At 32.3% G+C, this 22,519-nt stretch overlaps 2 protein-coding genes across 2 annotated transcripts in view; one reads left to right on the top strand and one right to left on the bottom strand.

Moving 5' to 3' along the window:
* Window positions 1-4,433: 4,433 nt before the first annotated feature.
* On the top strand, window positions 4,434-10,437 carry LOC124536799 (UPF0047 protein YjbQ). The gene is made up of 4 exons (XM_047113404.1): window positions 4,434-4,797; window positions 5,006-5,142; window positions 6,132-6,260; window positions 6,502-10,437. The coding sequence occupies exons 1-4, from the start codon at window positions 4,641-4,643 to the stop codon at window positions 6,574-6,576; spliced, it is 498 nt and encodes a 165-aa protein (XP_046969360.1). The 5' UTR covers window positions 4,434-4,640; the 3' UTR covers window positions 6,577-10,437.
* The window catches only part of LOC124536798, a 24,569-nt gene continuing 12,018 nt past the window's right edge, over window positions 9,969-22,519 (bottom strand). Inside the window, exons 2-12 of the mRNA XM_047113403.1 lie at window positions 22,056-22,120; window positions 17,287-17,506; window positions 15,891-16,133; window positions 15,574-15,778; window positions 13,569-13,736; window positions 13,159-13,310; window positions 12,370-12,530; window positions 11,448-11,604; window positions 10,922-10,981; window positions 10,683-10,848; window positions 9,969-10,594 (exon numbers count right to left, since the gene is read on the bottom strand). Of these exons, the coding sequence (XP_046969359.1) occupies window positions 10,560-10,594; window positions 10,683-10,848; window positions 10,922-10,981; window positions 11,448-11,604; window positions 12,370-12,530; window positions 13,159-13,310; window positions 13,569-13,736; window positions 15,574-15,778; window positions 15,891-16,133; window positions 17,287-17,506; window positions 22,056-22,120 (1,632 nt within the window). The 3' untranslated portion in view covers window positions 9,969-10,559. The remainder of the gene's footprint in view (window positions 10,595-10,682; window positions 10,849-10,921; window positions 10,982-11,447; window positions 11,605-12,369; window positions 12,531-13,158; window positions 13,311-13,568; window positions 13,737-15,573; window positions 15,779-15,890; window positions 16,134-17,286; window positions 17,507-22,055; window positions 22,121-22,519) is intronic.

The following is a 22,519-nucleotide window of genomic DNA, read 5'->3' as shown; positions in this document are numbered from 1 at the left end:
ATTTCCCCGTTGGGATTTTTTTTTGATCGAGTATGATATATTAATAGATTACTAGGAGATTTCCTAAAATTCCATCTTGGTGTCGGATGTTGTGGGCGACGTTGGTGATTTTGGTTGAGAAAGTTTGGATAAGTTGGCCACTTTTGTCGCAAATTTGACGAAATTGAGTCCAGACGATTGTGTTTCGGGTTTCTGGTTTCCTTCCGGTTGGAAAGACGCTTCCAGTGAACCTGGGAAATATTCAATATTGTTATGATATACTTACATTTTTTTTCCTGTAATCTTAGCTAGGGATGCAAGAAAATTGACGTTGAAAATATATATCTATGGTGATGATGATGACGTACATTTACTCGTATAATAAAAACTGCTTTCAAAAATACTTTGCTGACAACAAAATTATTTCACTTGTTTAAAATAATATCCTGCTCTTCGAGTCGAGTCTGTAATATCTTAGTTCATTTGAAATTAAACTTTTTATGCGGAACTTGTACGAAAAAAGTCCAAGCTGTAATAATAAAAATTGTGATATTATTAACATCGTTTCCCTTTTAACGAGCAACTATTTGATTTATTTTAATATTAACAGCAACACGTATCGTTTTTAATAAAAATATTTGTTATTTGTTGATAGAAGTTCCTTTATGTAAAAGATAATATTTAACGTTTAAACAATCGAATGGTGTACCTACAGACCACTGATACTGATCCCTCACCGACTCCAAACACAGGATTTCAGATTAAAGAATATTAGATTTTTTTTCTACTATTTGCTGGTATTTTTAAATCAAATACACTCACTCTGCTGCGGTGACATTATAGAGCTGGGCTGCGATCCTTGCTGGTTTTCTTCCTCCATTGAATGGCTTTTCTCGTGTAATAGTTCCAAAGCTAGCGTGCAACACAACAATTAAAAACTAAGAATATGTTGGTAACGTCTTGAAAGATCTTATCAAGATAACGAATCAGCAAATAGTATGATAAACTTGACAATGCAAATAAGGTAGACAGTGTTTAGTATTCAGGTAAACGAAAACTACAATCTTATGTGTCTTTTATGCCTCAATAAAAATGAATTTTAACGGAATAGAATATTCTCTAGAAAAAAAGGTTTTCGCAATCTTTACAATGTAAAATGATGGCATATTCTGATATATGGAATGGAATGGCATATTCTGATATATGGCCTCTCTCTTTGAGGAGGTTTGGAATATGTTCCAAACCTTCTCCTCAAAGGGAGAGGAGGTCTTTAGCCCAGCAGTGGGAATTTACAGGCTGTTGTTGTATTCTGATATAAATTTAATCGTTACGTAATTAATATACAATTCTTAAATATTCGTCATCAAAAATACTGTCTAAAACGAAACATCGTTTTAAATTTCGCTCAAAATATTTCCCATATTGATAAAGATAAATGTTCATTGAGACTTCATGAACAAAGGGCGGCCGACTGTCACTTGACATTGTGCCAATTTTCAAACAAAACTGAAGAGCCGAGAGACAGTGATCTGGCACACTATCTAACAAAAGCCACCTCAGCGAGTTTAACGTTTTTCAGAATAAGTTAGAGGTGAACCATTTTTTGTCTTATAAGATGGAATAGTCTCATATTAGAAACACTGGATTATACCATCATCGTGTATGTTAAGAGTAGAATATTATGAGTTTTTAAGGACCTAAGCACCTATTTCTATTACATTTTTGGCTAGCTGATACCAGCAGCTAAATTAAACAATTCAGTTGATTAAAAAATAAGTGCAAAAGATATCCGTTCTATATCAAGACATAATTGAAACTTGGAGCGTAATTAAGTAAACATCAATATAAAAAATATTCCCTATAAATATTAATTATTAATTGGCCTTATTTCGCAGTTATAGTGTAGATCTATTCACTCACGAAGGCGCGCCCCTGTGCGCTAAATTATCGGCGTAAGATTGAGTGGCACTCGTGTTTTGTTTTTGTTGTGTTTAGATGTTATTGTGTACGTGAGATTAATAAAAAAAATTATAAGAATAAAAACAAATTATTCCAGGCACACACACACATATATATATAATCCATAAATAAAAACGCATTTTTTCAAAAGTTTGTCACGTGACACAAAACGCTCCTGATTGGCCGGGCTTATGATGAAGTCACTGTCTTGCAAACTTTGCTTTTCTACTATATGTGCCCCAGGTTAAAATACAGGAAAGTGACGTCACCGACCACATTGCAGCGCCATATTGTCCAAGTAGTGTTTTTGTGCGCTATTTAAATTTGGAATTTTTAATACTATATTTTTCGGCAAATATGTACTAGAAATAAAAAAAGACGTCTTTTACTGGGTTCCTTAGCTTCTACTAAATAATGGATTTTAAAAACCAGTCAAATAACCTATTATTAGTATGGCTATTAGACGACGAAGCTTGACTCGCTGCCGCTGAAACGTGTGACAACATGTTCCAGTAGAGGTATTCTATAAGAACAGACTCAGCTCGGATTACGATCAACATCAACAATAATAATGAGATATAACATTTAAAATATGCACACACTTCACATTCGTGAAATGTTGACAAGTGTAAACCTTAAATCTGTTTGCTCATATCCATCTTACAACTAATGCCGATTGTGTGACCTGACCGAAGATTTCAGGGGCAGGACCGACGCCTTCACGTGCCTTCGAGACAACGAACAAAACGATGGCAACTTCCAAAATCTGGGTTGACAGAATAAGCCATTAAAGTTTAATTAGGATGATCTCAGAATTGAAGCTGCAACCTCAGAATCTGCAGCCTTATTAGTTGGCTTGACAACGGATCATTCTACACAATACTACGACTTTGAAATTGAACCCTTAAAACTCAACGTTAGCGTTAGCTTATAGTATAAAGAAAATCTAGAAAATGTAAATAGAAAGAGTATCTATATCGTAATTTGTGTGGTTTTTAACCGCCAATTATACTGCGTTACTAAACTTTAAAACGCTTATGAATATTGGGGTTCTATTGGTTTAGCAAATATGTTTCACTTCTAAGTTAACAAAACAAAAATCACCGTCTTTAAGTGAGATGGTATCCATTTTAGAATCTTGAATAGTTTCCAGCTGTTGTCGGAACTTTGTTGTAATCTTTCGACGTTTATAGTCAGCTTCGATCTGTTGCTTTGTGCGTGGTATACGGAAACGGAAACAACAGCACAACATCACGACTGAAATTATATTTATTAACTGTAAAATTTCATTCATAATTATAAATTAAATGCTTATAATAAATTTATTATTACATATTTGGCTTGGTATCGATTGGATTTTACTAAATTATAAGACATCAACTTGTAATGAAGCCTATCGTGGACAGTATTAAACAAAAGACTAAACCGAATTCGATGAAACTTAACCAGACAGTATCATATACTCACAGACTAATACATATTTGATATTTTTAATATTATATTTTGTATGAAAGATAATCTTCAAAAATTAAATTATTATATATTTATAAATCAAAAGACCAATGAATACCTACCAATTCATGGATACTAGCAAAATGACAATAGGTATTTTTATAGTCGAACACACTTAGGAGCACATATATGGTACATTTATTTACTACCTCATTCATTTCAAACTTACTCAGAGACGTAACACCTGCTAAACACAGGAACATTATTTGCCATAGTCGTACTTCACCAATTATTGACTTTTCAAGCCATTCAGGCTCTTCTGAATTTTTTATAACATCCATTATGGGATCCATGATAAAAAATAATAGTAGAAATCAATCTGCTTTAAGTAGGATAGAAACTATATTGAAACAAACGAAACGCGTCAACTAAATGCTTGCGTTGAAATCAAACTAATTGTCCCAATTCTGAGTGGTTAAATGCCACACCTTGTACCATCCACCCTCGCCACTCCCTGTAATCATTAGGTACAATTTGAAGTTTTGCTGTAGGCACTCTTAACTCACTCATTTCTGCGTATTGTACATTTTTCAAAACGAAAATACTCTCTGTATTTCGCATTTTTGAATAAGAGTTTAACTTCGAAAAATTACATAAAATTTATGTAGTGAAAATTTGTATTTCCCTCCATAGTTTTAAAAGTGTGACAACAAATAAAAATTGAAACAAAATCTTGGTTCCTGCTTTTTCTCAATATTATTAAACTTCGTGATATATGTGTAATTAAATATATTCAAAAATAAAGCCACATATTTTTTTTATTACTGTTAAAAATATTACATACATTTTACGTTAGAAATTGTTAACCTCAATTTTCTTTTGTTATTGGATTACTAACTCAGTATCTTAAAAGATTATTTTATTGAGATATTTCTAATGTACATATTTTGTTTAAAATATTAATTGTTCATTGTTTTCAACTAATTAAGGTCCTTGAATATTTTTTTTTTTGTAATGACAACATACGGTCGATCGTTTTTCTCTTTCGTTTGAAGTCTATTTCATTTTCCCGCAGAAAATTGGGTGTCGAATCTGTTCTATAACCTCCGTTATATTTATTACTATTTAAAGATCGAAGATGTATCTTTTATGATAATTGTGGATTAATTCGTGTAAAGATTGTCTAAGTGATGTTGTGTAAGATCATTTGTGTTCTTGCGATAATTCTGTAGCGTTTTTAAAAATTAAACATGGCCTCGAATCGAGGAATTCAGATTGGATCCGCGTGGTTTCAACGGAAGCTCAACTTGAGGCCGCAGCACCGGGGCGTGCACCTCGTTACGGAGGAGATCCTGAAGCAGGTGCCTGAGTTGTCACAGTTTGCGGTCGGTCTCTGCCATATCCAAAGTGAGTACCTGGCAGTTGTCTTGCCGCCGATGCTGTTCCCCCTCCCACTTGAATATTTCAATTTTAAACGAAATTCGCGCTAAGTTCTGAATATTTTATATATTTATAAAATATTACTTTGTAGAATTAATGCAGGTTTAATATAAAATGCGAAGTGCATCAGACAGCTGATCATTCAAAGCAATGACCGGATAAATAATACTTTCAGTAATGCATACATCAGCGAGCCTTGCGCTCAACGAGAGCTGGGATCCCGATGTCAGAGACGACATGGAAATGATGCTCAATAAAATTGTGCCAGAAGGTCTTCCGTATCGCCACTCGTGCGAAGGCCCCGATGACATGGTAATTATCCACTATAGTAAATCGTACTAATAATTACAATGTTTAAAATATTTTTTTTGAAAACTTAACGAAAATTATATTTATTGACATTCATTTGTTTGTGTTGAACAAATTGACACAGTTTATTACTTGTTTTGTTTGACTGTTGCTATACTTGTGGCTTTGTTTGTTAACAAATAAGCTATGATTAATTTTAAACATAAATGATAGTGCTGAAAGAATACTTTTAAAAAAACAGATGTATCAGAAATTTGGACAAGATAATATTATTCTATACCTACCTATGGTTATGTAAACAGAAGTGCTTAATTAATATTGAAGTGCTATAACACCAAGGTTACTCAATGTTAATATATTTAATAATAGTATTGTTTTATGATTTTATAGTTTACATAAAAACTTTTTAGATTAAATTATTTTTATACTCTACAAGGTACCCAAATATACCTATTATCTGAAATACAACTGAATTAATTTAACCTTTCAAGAATGCAAATGATAGTTACATAAATGCATGATTTATTTTCATCTTGCTTGTGTTTTCATCCACTTATCTAGTTTAATGAGTTATTAGTTTATAATTATTTTGTAAACAATATCCAATAATATTGGGAATGGCTTTTTATCTATCATAGTTCATGTAAAGCTGTAAAGCACAACATGTGTGACAGTATTAAATATTCAAGAATTACAATTTGCAATACTCTATGTATTTAGTGTATTGATTGTCAGATTATGTACTTGTATGCTTGTTTACTAGACTTGTTTTTGACACAATTTTGATATCCTAATTAAGGAATATACTTTATCAATATGGTTTTAAAAGCACCTTTGGATTTACATTTTAGATCTTTCTTTTTTGGTATAAAGCTAAAAAATATAGATTATTTAGTTCAACTGATCAAATTAAGAGCCGTGTACAGCTTAAAGCTTAGAATCAAAGTGCTTTAAATTTACATTGACATATTTTTTTATTTTTGTTTACATAGCCTGCACATGTAAAAGCTTGCTTCCTGGGTTCGTCGCTGACGATTCCAATCACAGATGGAAAGTTGAACTTGGGTACTTGGCAAGGAGTCTGGCTGTGTGAACATCGGAACCATGCTGGTAGCCGGAAGGTGAATATATGAAATAAAAGACACTTCTACCATAATAATGTTGAATAATAATCATAATAATAATAGATAAAATGTTGACCACCATTGGTGTTGTGTAAAACTATAATATGGTTAAAGTTGACTGACTGACCAGCGTTTCGTGCTCACAACCATCAATTTTGTGATGAGGTAAAATTGTGCCTGTGAGTAATATGCATTTGTAATTCAATAGATATTTTTAACCCAATAATTTCTTATGCAGGTGGTGGTAACTCTTTCGGGTTGCCCGCGAGACTCCCCGTTGTCGCCGGTGTCGGCCGCGTCGTGCTCCAGTTAGGAGCGGGGGGGGGTCGCGACCCCCCACACGCAGTCCCACTCGCGCCCCTCCTCTAAAAGCACGCGGAGGTAATTCTTACGCGAACCACCTTTTATATTCACACCAAACCCTAGACGTTAGTTCTTACTCTTATCTTCAAACGACAATATGTACATAAGATTAATATTTTGTAACGCTCTGCATGGCAGTTTGAGCAGACCCCTCGAGGTGGCCACTAAGCGTGCCGATTTCATAGACATGCTGAGTTGAAACATGTTGAAAGGGTGACCAAATGAAGAGCATGATCGTTGTATATGTTACGATACTTTCATTGAATGAACTTAAATATTTTATTACTGTTGTTGTTTGTATGCACAGTTGTAGGTATTGAAATCTGCATTTTTGTAAGTGGTCAAGCATATTCAGTTTGTAACCTCCATGTCAAGTAGACCACGGAACCAATATAAGAGACGGTCGTCTAGGAATTGATATTTTTATTTTCTGTCAAGTCGTCTTTTAGAATCATCCCGTACCTGTAGCGAAGTGCCATGCAAAGACAAATGCTAATGATGTTACGTTCAGTGGAAACGAATTGAACCAGTTTCATTTGTACATAAAGATAGTGGACAACGTTTTAAAAGTATACAATATAAATGAATTGTTTTGTTACGGCAACTGTCAATATGTAAATAGATCACGCGTGGACGTTGACATAGCGCTTCGTAAGTTCGCTCGTCGAAGGGTCGATGTGGCATCTACTTCTACCATTGCGAATACGAGCTCTTGTATTTATTTCTATCGTAAGACTATTTTTCACTATTGCACTCGTTCAGATTGTTTCAAAGCTCACGAGAAGCAACTATATTTTTAACATGACACAATGTTAGACGTTTTTACGAAGTCGACACTCATTTTACTTCACCTTTGTATGTAATCGCACTGGTTAAAAATCAGTTGTAAATTTTAAGACCCGAATGTAGAATATATATAGTTAAGTACTTTGTACGTCTACGATAGCTCCCTTCTCTCTCCGTGTTAGGTTAGACTCTATTAACGATTAGTATGTGAAATATGTCCATAGCTTTAAATGTGTCACACCCGTTGTATCAACGGGTCCTTCACGGGACGACGACGAGCTACAAATGTAACACTAGTTAGAAGTAGTATATCATTACAGTTAAGGTCATGTAAGTGCCTCGGATTTTCATGGGGTGGTATGTATCATTTGCGACTCGATCCCAACGGACTGCGTCGGCTTCCTCACGCGTTGCCTAACTGTGCTGTTTCCGATGTTCTGTTACCTTTACTCATATTTCAGTTGGCCAAGTGAACGCTTTATTTTACGATTTTGACTTCATTATGAAATAGAAAAGTTTTTTGTTTTAATGATGTCTATTAAAATGCCTATATGTATAGATGTATGTCTTCCTATGTAAGTACCAACTTAAGGTCAAGATTAGTGTAATATCGGAGTAATGGTATGTGTGAGCGGTGTTAGGGTATATCAACATCACCTTATCCGGCTACAGCAGTATATCTTAGGTTACGTATTGAGAATAATAACGATAGAGGGCTTCAATATCGAACTTTGGGCAATATAGAGTTTAATAGCCACTAATATAGAGTAAATGGAATAATTGGTAGCGGGTGTCTTTTTATATGGATTGAAATGTAGCACGAATTATATTAGTGAGTGGTGGTTTATAAGTCTGTTTGAATAATTTTAATTACATTCCGAATAACTACACGTTTTGTCACATTCCAGTAGAAGAAGCTGGACTTTGTTCACAGTGCTTGAAAGTGTTCTATTTGCATTTTTACACGGTAATATTCCAAGGGAGCTTGTACTGCACAATCACATTTGATCTAGTTAGGAGTTAAAATTATAAAATGTAGACTACAGATGTTAAGGTCATTTGGGAGGTGCTGGCTGTTGGAGGATCTGGTTTTCGAGAGTGCAATTAGATCAACTACGATTAAAGAATTTACATAGATAGAATCAGAAGCTCAGCTGGATTGATTTTTCGTAGTAACCTCACTGGCGCTGGCGCCTTGGTCCTGCAAAGCGGGATTTATTTGTCTTAATTGTAAGATTGACCTTCGATGCCCTTGAAGCTTATTTAAATATATTATCAGACCAGTTTTTTGCATTATATATAACAAATAGGTAAGTCATGAAAATTCTTAATTTTATAAGATTTCGATTTTTAGGTAAAGTAAAGCGCATCGAAGAACAATACCAAAGAAATGACAATTATTCAGGTTTCATTTCGTTCGGTAATCGAGCTAGCACTAAGGAATCATACGCACAAGCACGAGCGGCCAGCGCCGTACGGTCGTTTCGATACGCATTGTACAGTGTAGGTGTTACTGACACGATCATTGAAAACGATGGTCTCACGGACAACTTTATTACTTCACTTTGCAACTTGTACGTTTCTCATCAAGCTATAATTATTGAAATACTTTCGCTTATGCTTTCTACAAAAAATCAAAATAAATATTATATTCAACTAAATCTCACAAAAAGCATGTTTTGTAATGATATTACAATTTATTTTCACATTTTGCTTTTTACGTAACACTGCTTTTTATAGTACTTATACATACAATGCTTTCTCTCGGATAGAGTTTTGGTGTCGGTATTGGAACGGTTATTAAGTGCTTTTTAATAATATTGATCTAATGTTTGTAAATATTTTTTTTGCAATTATATAGCGTATTGTGTACATTTATTCGTGTACATATAATGTATCATGTAAAAAATGTTCAAGTGCTATTTGTGTATGAATGTTAGGTATGCCACTGCCATTGAAAACTTGTCTCTGTAATGTAAACTTATTGTTTGGCACACTGTCAATTTCATGAAATTGTATTGAAATTGTTGATCATTAAAACTAATAGATTGTTTAAGTTTTCCAATGAATATTGAAGAGCCACTGGTTCGTGCGAGACATTCCTTAATTTTAATAAGTGGTTTCCATTTACCTGGGGTGTTATGCTAATATCATTTGCGTTATTGTGTGATCCCACTTCAGGCTGTTTAATTACAACGAATGTTAGTTTTACCTCGGTAGTTTTTTTAATTATCAATCGTGCTTCTAGTGATGACCCAATTTAATAGTTTTCGATCAATGTACAATCATCATTTTACTATGTATATTGTGTAATCGTTTTAAAACCTTTAAGTACACATTACAGTACATAGCTTTAATTGTATATTGCATTTGTTAAAATTAAATTTGATAGAGCCAAAGATGTAAACTTGTCATAATCTGTAGAAAGCGTGCAAGCTGATGTAAATACATGGCTTTCAAAATTTAGTTTTAAAGAATGTGATTTGAAATTGTACTGTCTATTATATTAATGTTTAATATATAAAGAATAATACAAAATTCATAAAAACACAAATAGCCAAGACAGCATAAAAATATTTAATTGAATGTTTATTTGTTCTCCGTTGTATGAAATTTGAGTGTTTCACATTTATGAATACTATATTAATAAAGAAATAAATTCACTAATAATGGCACGAATTTTAATCTAATTATTTATCAGTATAGGTACTTAATTTGTTAATTGATATTGCACATAGAAAAATGAGGTTGTAATCAAGATTAATTAAATAACCGGAAACTAAGATGACAAATAATTTGTGTGTATATTATTTAGATCAGTAACTATGGTATGAATATGATTGTACAGATCATTAATTCAAGCCTCAAAGGCCTTTCAGTTTTATACTGTTGGTTTTATGAGCTCACTTGTAAGTGACAGTGAGACCTGTCACAATAAAATCTAATTGTATGATATAAACTTGTACAATATAAATATTATAGATCCACAATTATGAAAAAGATTAAATATTTGCAAAAGTTAAAATGTACTGAGTTTTATTTCAATTTTATCTCCTGTCTGAGTTCATTTATTATATGTATTTTTATGCTTAAACATACATTATCTATGTTATTTGGTACATTATTCCTAATTTTTAATGTTTTCCCTTAGTTTTCTGTGAGGTGAGGACCGGGTCCACTATCTGTAACAAATAATATAGTTCATAAGTTATGTTACATGTGTAGCTGTATACAGCTAAAAATAAATATAAATCATATAAAGGGAATTACCTTCTAATTCAGCTTTAACTTTATGGAAGCTACTTTTAGCTTTTTCTAATGCATCACCGAGTCCCGTCTTGATCTGAGTAAATTCCTGAGTCACCAGAGACAATCGCCCTAACAAATAGTTCAAATTGTCATCCACTTCTGCCATACGTGTAGTAATTGTGCTCACCTGGGAATAAAACGGTATGCTTTAATCAAATATAGAACGTATACCAATAATTAAAAGTACTATTTTAGTTTACCTTGTCGCTCATGTTTCCTAACGTAGTCGCACTTCCATTAACGTATAACACCGTTTGTTCCTGCAGATACAGATCAGCTATTAGTTAATTATAAAAGGAATAGTACTCTATTTGAAAACTACATAATATTAAATGTATTATTTAGATTTTTGTTAGAAAGATGTATTGTGGAATGATAAATGAATGAATTTGTTAAGTTCTTGCTTTTTCTTTTTCTTTCTCTTTAATTTATAAAGACATGAAAAATGGTATAAAGAACGTGCGTGAACATTTTTTTAAGGCAGACACAATAGAAGTTGAATACTTTGACATGAAATTTGTACCAATACATTTGTATCATAATTTTGTACGGATTACTGAAAAGTTGGTCGAGAAGAAGTTATACACATGCAATCTTAATTATTTCCGTATTTGTCCCTATATATGTTATACCTGTGATATTAAGTCGATCGGGAAGTTTATGGGATTAGGATTGGTACTAGGTGGTTAGATGTTGTCAGTTAAAACTTATGGCAAGTTAACGCACGGTGAGTTTGTCCAGCGAGGCGCGGTTGGCGGTGAGCTGCTTGTACATGACGCCGATCTGGCGCCACACCTGCGACATGTCCGACTCGATCTTCGAGCTCAAATTATTGAGCGCGTACGTCTGATTTTGAATCAGAGCCGTTTGGATGCTATCGAATCTATTGAAATACATATACTTTTTATACTTATTTAACGCCAGATATGTTATACAATTATAAAGGCCGATTGACGTTACATCTGCTTTAGCTACGTTACAGGAACAAATTGAACTGTAACTTCGTTACTAGACTAAAGGATCTTTAATCTTTTTCATTCCTTTTGACGGTTTTTTTTCAGTCATTCGGTATTTTACCGGCCGTCAGCCGTGATTCGAGTAACTAAAAACTTTGTCTGATTAGAATTTTTTTTCCAAAGATAGACTGCTATATGCGAAATTTCTAAAAACTTTTATGACAGTCTATTTTTTGTAATCCTTAACTAAAATGTATTTAAAAACAAATTTGTTCCTTTTTAGCTTAAGGTTCAACTGATAAGCTGTTGATAAGTGTTCATAAAAGTTTAATGAAACAAGGACAAAATCAAGTGATGACACAACGCTGAAATTTTTGAAGTGATTGCTCATATCTTAACGGATTTGCCTTTCTTTGTTTAGCAATTGATTTAAAGTATACGTATAACCTTGTAAAGGTAATATAGTACACAAGTGATATTCTCTAATTTTCTTCAAATTTAAAAAATAATTAGCGTAGTCGGTATATAATTAGCGAAAAAATCGAGACACAAACTACAACAATTTAATATTACAGATAACTTTGTAAACTAATGTTTAAACCGACATCCAAAGACTTTTGTTAAAAAGATTTTGAATAATTCATTCTATTAAATGATTTAATATTATTGGCATATCATGTAATTGAAAATACCTTTCACTGATGGATTTATTCAACTGGTTACTCTGAACCCTTATGAGTTCGCTGACTTCTAAAGATATTTGATGAACACCGTACTCGATGCGTTTCTTGGTAGCTATTACGTTGTCCGCTGTTTGCAACATAACGTGCTCGTTCTTGGAGAATGCTTGTAACTAGAAACATAATTATTGAATACTATAATTTACTAATACTATAATTTAAAATATTCCTAAAATCTTATAGTCATTCAAATATTAATATAACATATTTGAATGTCTATAAGATTTTAGGAATATTTTATGCATGTATAAATGTCAGGTACTTTTAGATAGGTAGGTACCGATTTCAGTTTTCGGTAATGTTTATTACATTGTTAGGCAGGCGGGCGTATAGGTCGCCTAATGGTATGTGACCATCGGCGTCCATAGACATTGGTGTTGTAAAAAATCCTTACATCACCAATACCAAACCAATCTTTCAAGTTAAAATGTTTTGTCACTTGGGTCTCTCATATTTCAAACCCATTCATATTTTAAACCGGAGCACAACTAAACTAAGAATTGCTGTTTGGCAGTAGAATATTTGATTACTGTATGCTACCTACCCAGACAGACTTGCTCAAAGGCCAACTTCTGCTCTATCGACATAAAAGCATTTAAATTCTAAATAGCGTTGGCTTCATGTCAGTTAATTATATATTCAGATATGATCCGATACATATCTGACCAATATAAATAATGATACTGATATGCTCTCTGCATGATAATTGAAGTTGTAGTCCGGAAACAGACGCGCGCATACCTCAGTGCGCAGCGTGTCGTAGCTGTGTTGTATGTCGTTGTAGGCGCGCTCGCTCATAGTGTTGCCTTGCGTGAGGCTCTGCTGGATGTCTTCGTTGGTGGCCACCATCCTGTCGCCCATTTCGTGCAACTTCATGTTTATTTTGGACACAGCTGGAATGTTCAAAGGCATTTTAAAAAGTTGAGAGTAAACTAACAATGTAATGAATGTATTCATGACAACAGACGATTACGGTGCGATGTTTCGTAGAAAAGACAGCGTTACAGTTATTAGACCAAGTAACAACATAGTCACAGCATGTTGCGTTGTTTCTCGTGTAGTATTTAGGACGGTAAATAACAAAATAAGGAGATTGGAAATCAAATTATAATTAAAAGATTATGCATGAATATTTAACTTATATATCTTACCTTTGTCTTGATTCCCTGTTAGGTTGTTTTTCAACTCAGCAATCGCCTCCAGTGTGTAGTTGGTTGTACGTTGTAAATCTGCAAGATGTGGTAAGTCCTTCCACATACTCTCAGCGTCTGACAATAGTTGCTGTATCTTGTGAATATCTTTTTCTTGACGCTCCATAACTGGCAAATTAAAGCAACCATAATTATGTTTTCTTTTGTTTATAAATATTAAAAAATATTGTAAATAGCATACAACATATGTTAAATATTCAATATACTTTGTATATAGATATTTTACTTCTTTAAATACAGTAGGCACTTCATTTTATTAACATAAGCATTTTCATTGCTCCTTCAAGAAGGCTCAAAGGTCAATACTCAATTGACATTTGTAGACAATGACACTTAACCTCAGGTATTATGTAGGGTCCTTTATGAGAAAGTTATTCGCTTTTAATTTTTTAATAATAAATAATATCTATCTAATGATCGGAATTGAGTTCAAGGATCGTTGTTTACTGGTTCTAAAACATACTCGATTTTGACGTCGAAACAAAATCTTTTGAATGATACCTAAAAGTTATTAACATTTTTTTAAAAAGGATTCAGCGATTGTATACAAATAGTAATATTTTATGATGATTATGTTAATATAATACGACCACGTGATAAAGGTACCTTATGTAAAATTCTGTTAATATATTTGTTTTAAAAATATTCGATCAATAGGTGCGATATAAGGACGCAACGATATAAAACGATGATGCAGTATAAGCTAGTTATAAATTGGACGTGAAAAGCTATTTTTAAATAGCCATGTATTTGACTTCCATATAAGTATTTTTAGATCGCATTGGCAATTCATTTTGGCAATCATGTGAGTGATTACAATTTAATTATTGATTTGATTACGATTTATCAAATTCAATATAAAAGTTAAGATGGATTCACTATAAACCAATACAAATACAGCATTTCATGGCACTACATGAGACATACATATACATATGTAGGTGTATAAGAACTTACACACGTTACTCATAGCTAGAACTATTAGGAATTTTAGGCAATTATTTTTTGTACTAGCCATCTACGGACGAGAAACTGTATTGCAAATCAAGTAGAAAAAGACCAGGCGCATCGCGCAGTACCAAGTGACTTGTTTTCTGAGCCAAAAGATTACAGATTTCGTACCTCGAAATGTAAGTTAAGCAGCCGATCCTGAGTCTGATTTCTCAAATTGCCGATCGGTCTGATAGGAGAGGTAATGGAAGAGAGAGAGCATCTGTGCTGGTGCACACATTTATAGCATATTTTACCAACATCGGTAGCCATGGTCGATCGGTGTATATAAAGATCATCTCATATTTTTGATTTTATAAGTATAGGAAAAAAAACAAGGTTAACAGACAAAAATAATTAATTTAAATGATTACATTTCATGCAAATTCTACCCTATTGAAATATAATATCCATAAAGAAATGTATGTACACACATGTTTGTTGTTATTGCTACTTAAATTTTTCCATTTCATGTTGCTCAAAGCATATATGAAATGTAAGTGTCAGTAAAGTTGGTCATAAACCTACTTAGATATAAGGCCTATTCAAATACCTACGCAAAGCAAAATTGTATGGTGGCTTATCGGATCGTAGTTAAGTTAGAATATAAATTAGATACTAAGAGTATCCACGATGAATACAACTTATGTACAAAGATATATTTAAGACTTTTAAGTGTGCTAATAAAATCTAAAATGGCTTTAGGTAGGGTTTCCATCGGTCATAAATCTATAAATCAGAAGTACGAGTATGTATGTAAGTATGTATGAGCGCATGGAGTGAAACAGGAAGGTCTGTCATCTCAACGGCAATATAATAGAACATATTTATCAATCAGTAGTAATTTAAATTTCAATCTGAACTACTATATATCTTAAAGAACTATAACAAAATAATTGTACCAGAATAAACTTCGACCGTAGTTAAAAAACGCCTTATTATTTACTCTACTTACCCTCGGTCATTTGGCTGTGCCAGGCTTCGTCAGCAAGCGAGACCTCACTCAGAGGAACGAAATCAGGCTGAACATTAGTGGCGTTGCCATTGTACTCGTTTAACTTCAGTTCGTACTTGTTGAGTAGTTTCTCGGTTTCAGATATATGCCGTTCGAATGGGTTTATATCCGAAGCAACTTCTAAACACATAGCTCTCAAGGAATCCTAAAAATTGAATACACTCTTTTTAGGTAGGTACTTAAGTATTTTCGAATAGGTCAATAAAATATTTTTTGTAAACGTTATTATTAAGTATAATAATATTATATTCTCTTACCTTATTTAAACTGTTCTTCAAATTTTCGATTTCTTGTTTAACAGCATCTAATTTAGCATCCGTAGCGTCAAGACGTTTGCTCAGTGGATCCTGGTTTGTGGTCAAACTGTTGTCTAGTTCCACTGTCCCAGTAGTTTTCTTTAAACTTTCTGCTACGGTTGCCGTTAGTGATTGTAAAGATTTTTGTATTTCATCTAACGCGTCATTGGTTTTTTTCTGAGTCTGTTTTTCCCTTTCTTCTTTCTGTTGGGTTTCAAATATTAGTAGACATTAATAATATTTCTACGTTATTTACTATTTTTTAATACTTGTTTAGACCAAAAAACTACAATATTTTCGGTCTTTTGAAACGATTAATTTAGTGGCAGGCCAGATTGTATTTTATAAATCAGAATTAAACTTTATTACACCAGTTACTTTGTATTATGTTTGAAAGTTTTATATTAGTATTGATGAATGTTTTGTCGAGCTATTGATTATGTGCCTGCAAATCTCGAAACCAAGCCGGTTTAATAAATTCTATACTAGGCTAATAAAAATGGACCCTGGTCGGGAATTTTATATTTAATATATCTGTTTACGGATTCTAATCTACAACCCGGACACCAAATGAGTTTACACTCCCGTGCATCGGAATGCACTTTAAGACTTTGGTCCTGTTCCTGAACGCTCATTTCGTGTCCAATAGTCTTCTCGTCGGATTATAAGAGTAAACGTAAATAATGCATTAGTGTGTGCACCTGACAAGATTACGTTCAGAACGTAAATAAAAAAATGTGATTTTGATGTCAGACCAATAAAATAATAGTTACATTTTTTGATGCCCATCAGGTCAATTCGACTCTGTTATTTACCCTTGCAAATAAATTATATCTGAAAGCTTATACAATATTTTTTTCTATATTTGTAAAAAAGTGTTTTAATTATTACATACATAATATTAAATTACTTGGTATTTGTTCGTTAGGGCAATATGCAAGTCCGCCTGGGTCATATATTCTATTGTCACAGAGCGATACAAATATTATTGTATTACAGGCACAAGCACAATAATGTTACAGTTGCCAGGGTGAATGACGCATTGAATATGTAAAGAATGATTGATGTATCAATATCTATGACCAGCCATGACCATATCATCAGGTGGTCCATTAGCCACACCGATTACCGACCACACCGTATGGGAACATGTCATAGAAAAATAACAACCATGTTGTAATTTTAATTCAATATTGATACAGTTAATGAGATAATTATATATATCTCGGTAATATATATACTGTTATAGTGATCTGGAAGCTAATAATCAAAACAATTAAATGTCAGTAGTTCATTATAGCCTATTTTTAAAGAAGTTCATGGAGTTATATTTAGAACAAGCATAACTTTGAATTACCTGTAGGAATATGTTTTCAACATTATAAAGCCTATCGTCTAGTCTCGATATGGTGCCTTTCATAGATTCCAGACTCCGATGTTTCTTCTCCAAGCCTGATATCATTTTCTTGAGCTGCTCTCCAAGAGCCTTCTCTCTGTACTCGTGTCGTTCGAGCTTATCTTCTGACGTTCGGAACATGTGGACTAAGGACATCATGGCGTCTCGGATGTCTTCATGCCTAAACAGGGAGGAAGTTTGGAATAAAACGCTAAAATCTAAATACGGTTTTAGCATAAGAAATAAGAAATACGAAAATGGACTGTGATTTATTTCTTTTATTACATTATTCAGAGCTATGATATAGCTATTTTGATTTATAAAAAAAAATCCTTAGATTTCTATTATTTTAGCTATATTATAGCCTGAATGTGTTTTGCGACATCGAAAATAAGGTTAGTAGGTATGTCCATTGATTGGTTGCGATAAATTTATCTTTGAAATAAATTATTACGATGTTTCGATTAGGTACTCATATATTTATAGAGTATCTGACCGATGCATGTTGGTAAATGTTTATCGAAATTACTTATATTAACAATATGAATGATAGATACCGAATGACATAATGCTCGTTGTGCTAATTCAATAAGATAATGACGTAACGTGGCAAGTGCCCATCGATTATATAAAGACCCTAAGTTTAAATAGCAGTGGTTCAAATATCAGTGGGGAGAAAGTGATATTATGTAACTCATTATGCAAAATAGAAAAATATATCTTTGTTCACGAGTCATGTAACTTCTACCTAAAATGTTTCAAATTCTGAACTAAGTTATTAATAGATTCTACAAACGCGGTGCAGTCATTTGTTACATATAGGAAATGCGGCATCGCTTTTCCTTAATCGAAATACAAAATTTGTATTCGTTATCTTTTTAGTTGAAAATTGATTGTTACACTTATCATTTTTTCATAAATATAAGCAAAGAAAAAAAAATTAACGATTGTGTTATAGACCATTAAAGTATAAATATCCAAGGGTTAATGATAAAATTAGGAGTCATTAACATCATAAAATGAGTACATCGTACATAATATTTTCTGAATCATAAACAGATCAATGATCCTTGTTTTATTAAAACATAGGTATTATTTTTAAACTCTATCGAAATAGTTTATATGGAATTATTTATTTTGTAAGTAGCGACAGCGAAATTTACGAGTTCATATTAAAAAGGCAAAATATACAGAATATAAATTTTAAATTGGTTTGAGTTGTAATTGTAATGTTGAAACTGAAAATTTGTCCATCGCTTAAAGTTTAAATTTGGATAATTTTACCTGCAAGTTCAAAATTTATTGTACAGCGATCTGACCTTTCGTTTCGCATAAATTTTTTTTTCGTTGCAAATTTAAACACGACATATCTTTTAAAGTATACAATTGATTGTTAGGTAAAGTGCAATAGACATACTCTCTCTGATGCTTTAAGATCACAAACAAGATCTTCGCAACTATTCGCTCTTGTTATACTTATATTTTTGACACATTTGTGTTTTTGTGACATACTATGTTTTTTATTAGATATAAACACAAAGAAACAAGAACACATTCTATACTTTAAGATTTACATATTTACAACTTAAAAAAAGGCAAAGTTTTATACAAACTTTCTTTCCCAATTTCAAACTATTAGGTGATGGATTTTGCCGGATTAACTTTTTTTCTTAAGATAGTTATTACTTTTTTTGGAGAGTTAATGTTCACGTACTATATATCCACCAGTTATATGTTTAATTTTTTTGTGTATAACTTCATTTATATAAGAAATATGAACCTTATCATATTAAATATACTTGCTAAAATTGTTCGAGGATCGAGATATAAATAAAATGAAGACTTTTTAAAAATTAGCATACCTACAAATGTAGCGAAAGATCTCTTATTTGGTGAGTATTTAGAATAATATAAAATTATATTCATATTTTTTATCGATGCCTTGTAGCTTGTCGTCTTTCAGTAACAAATCTAGATTTACTGTGTTTGTCTGACAGCAAAAGTTATTGCACTGGGTCCACAAAAATCGTATTCAATGGGTAGTCTATAGTAGTATGGGTAGTCTATAATAGTAATCTTTACATAAGCATCAAAAATAAAGATCATATTGAGATAAGACAGCACAGTATCTCTGAGGTTGTAACAAACGATTGTCATTCTCAAGCAAACGCGGACGTTGACAGCTCCTCTATATGTGTCACACAATTCAACATAAATCGTTAAGAGAGGCTGGAAAGAATATGTTGGGCCACACACATTGACTAGTAGCAAAGACAAACGCAAATAGAAAGTCGTTGCCTGGATGGAATGAGAAGCTGCGACTTAATGAATCGGTGGAAATAATGCATGAGGGTAACCTGGACTTGATTTATTTAAATGAATCATACTGACATTTATTTTTAATTCTACTGCAACAATCCTGTTATGATTACGCGTTGCTGAAGACTAGACTTAGTTTTGCGTTATATTATATAATGGTCCTTCTAATTTTCTTGATATTTTCTTTTCATGAACACACACAAAACAAAAGCGATTTCATATCTATCGTTTAAATTGCGGGTTATGGTCTTGAGTTCAATAAAAGAAGACGTTCAGTTTTAAGAATTTTATAAAATGATCCTTTGGTATTGGCAATGGTAAGATAAGAGGTTTTGTTTGTCTCCAAAATCATCGATTATAAAATGCGTCCGTAAAACCAAAAATATTTCCACTTATTTTTCATTCATCCACCATTTTTTGGAAATTTTGGATTTTTGCAATTGATTTAAAAATAGCCCTATCGTATTTGGTGTTTTTAAGGGCCCATTCATATTTTAACGAATAACACCTATAGAACTAACGTCTACAATCTACAAAAGGTAGAACAAAAAGTCCTGAAAGTTCCTCTGTTGCCAATGTAAAAAAATAACATCGAGGGATCCTTTTGGTCAAAAGAATTATTGATTCATTAATCCATGGTAACCTTGGATGCGAAACGTATGCCTTTTGGACATTTCTTTCTTATATTGTTATTGGTTATTGTAAACAAATACAAACTGACAAAAAAAGGAATACGCCATTGCGGAGTTTCTTTCTCCGGTTCCTCTCAGTTCAGAGTATTAGTTTTTCGAAGCAGAGCTACATTTTAATTTGACAATCAATATGTAATTGTAATTCTTCTATATTGAATAAAGTCTCATTACTTCCTTATCTCAGAAAGTATGTGAAGCCGTTAGTCATGAGCTTCGACTTTATCCGGTCGTATCAAATTACCTTCCCCACGGATTATGCGCACGGAGTAAAGACTGTGCTTATGCACACAATTTTGTTATATTTTTAATGTTTACGTAGATTAATTAGGAATTAAAGAAGGTTTTTCTACATAATACATAGACAATATACTAAAGAAATATACCAATTTAATTTGTTTGTAGATTTGACCTTTTTACTGAACGATAAAATAAGTTACAATTTTTTTATTTACTTGCCGATTTAAACCATAATTTAAAAGCGACTTTTAGTTTCAAAATGAAGAGAATAATATTAACGATTTTTTACACTTACTACAATTTGTACAAAAACATTTAACATAATAAGTACAATTGTAATTAACCATTAAATATAACTTTCGGTAATTTCAAGTTCTTATTAAATTATCGTATAAAAACTTATAGTACAATCTTTTGATTAACGATCGATTTTAATTTTTTTTACAGCTACTTAAATAATATTTTAGTTATGTAGTTGTATTTGATGAGTGCGTATTTCCATTTCTTAAATTGGTTTTCCTTCTATTTACGGTTCGTTTTGATTTTGTCCACAAGGAAATGAACAAATTAAACACTCAATTTAAATATCAAAAAGGAAAGATGCTTTAGCAGTTTATCTCAATCAAGCCAAGCAACGATGTCATGTTATTTAAAACTTGCCACGATTGGGTACGTGCTGCTACATTATTACAGGCGCTGATTACAGACAACCTCAGCAAGTAAAGGGTATTATGTACACACAGATAATATTATCCTGAATAAGTGTTTTGCTTGACTTTAGTTGTGTAGCTAAAATTAGACTTACGACATTTAAGATATTAAATAATACATTATAATTATTACTCCTACGTAAGTAGTTTCATATTAATGTTAATTGGTAATAAGACCCCTAATTATTTTATACTTACGCACAGAATGTTCATGCGCGATAAACATCCAATTGTACTAATCAATGTTCCATATTTAATACATAATGAAAAACAAACAATAGCCACATATTATTGATAGTAATAACTTTTTATTCGTATTTTATGTACTTTATTGTAGATACGTTAATTACTATTTTTAATTAACCTGTCGCCGCGTGCTCTTCATTCATTACCTCGTATGGTGGTACGGATAACGTGTTTGTTTACATACTACTGTTTTTTATTAGACATTACTACAAGGAAACAACATCACATTATATATTTTAAGGGTATATTCGTGTTTTGTTTTATGTACAGTTTCGAAGTTAAGCTACTTTGTTTATTATCTATTTTAAATTAATGATAACAGTCATTATAATTATGTCTTTCGTATTTTCATCTTATTTTTTTCAATGTTGATTGAGACGTAACGTAACAAAATATATTTTGATTTGCATCATTAGTAATGTTAGAAGCTATACAACTATTGAGCTTTTAAACAGTAATTTATATCACAGACATGGCGCTGACATATTTTTATTTATATACATAGCCACATAAAAACTTAACTTACGTGACATTCCTCGCTTGTGTGTTCGTCGCAACCAGCAGTAGAGCGGCGGCCACCCACCACAGTCTCTGAGGAAACAAATAATTGCTGATGATCACATGAGACGCAATACTATATTATTGTACATTCAAAGTTTTTGTTGATAATGTTAACTAATTCATTTTATATATTTAGTTGCAAATTAATAAGTATTTCTTCTATGTAATGATTTATGAGACAATTACAAACATATCTATAACTTCATTAGTAATACTTAACAATGATAGCTTGATATATTTTATTTACTTCTAGTTTTTCTAGTTTTACTCGCGACAGCGTGCGCATTTGAATTTAGCAAAAAAGTTATTATTATATAGTTATTTATTCCTTAATACAACAGCTATCTGTCAGTGAATGGCCCTTCAAAATCAGTCCGTTCTAGAGATTAGTCAGAACAATAAGACAGGAAAACATACATAATAAAACAT

The sequence above is a fragment of the Vanessa cardui genome, chromosome 17 (genome assembly GCF_905220365.1).
Source record: "Vanessa cardui chromosome 17, ilVanCard2.1, whole genome shotgun sequence".
Lineage (NCBI taxonomy): Eukaryota > Metazoa > Arthropoda > Insecta > Lepidoptera > Nymphalidae > Vanessa > Vanessa cardui.
Note: the sequence above shows the minus strand (reverse complement) of the source record. Positions and strands in the feature narration are given on the sequence as shown.

Excerpts from the sequence above, each read along its gene's own strand:
- LOC124536799 (XM_047113404.1), top strand. The coding sequence starts at position 4,641 with ATGGCCTCGAATCGAGGAATTCAGATTGGATCCGCGTGGTTTCAACGG. Across the intron at positions 5,143-6,131 it reads GCGAAGGCCCCGATGACATG|CCTGCACATGTAAAAGCTTG; the intron begins GTAATTATCCAC and ends TTGTTTACATAG. Across the intron at positions 6,261-6,501 it reads ACCATGCTGGTAGCCGGAAG|GTGGTGGTAACTCTTTCGGG; the intron begins GTGAATATATGA and ends TTTCTTATGCAG.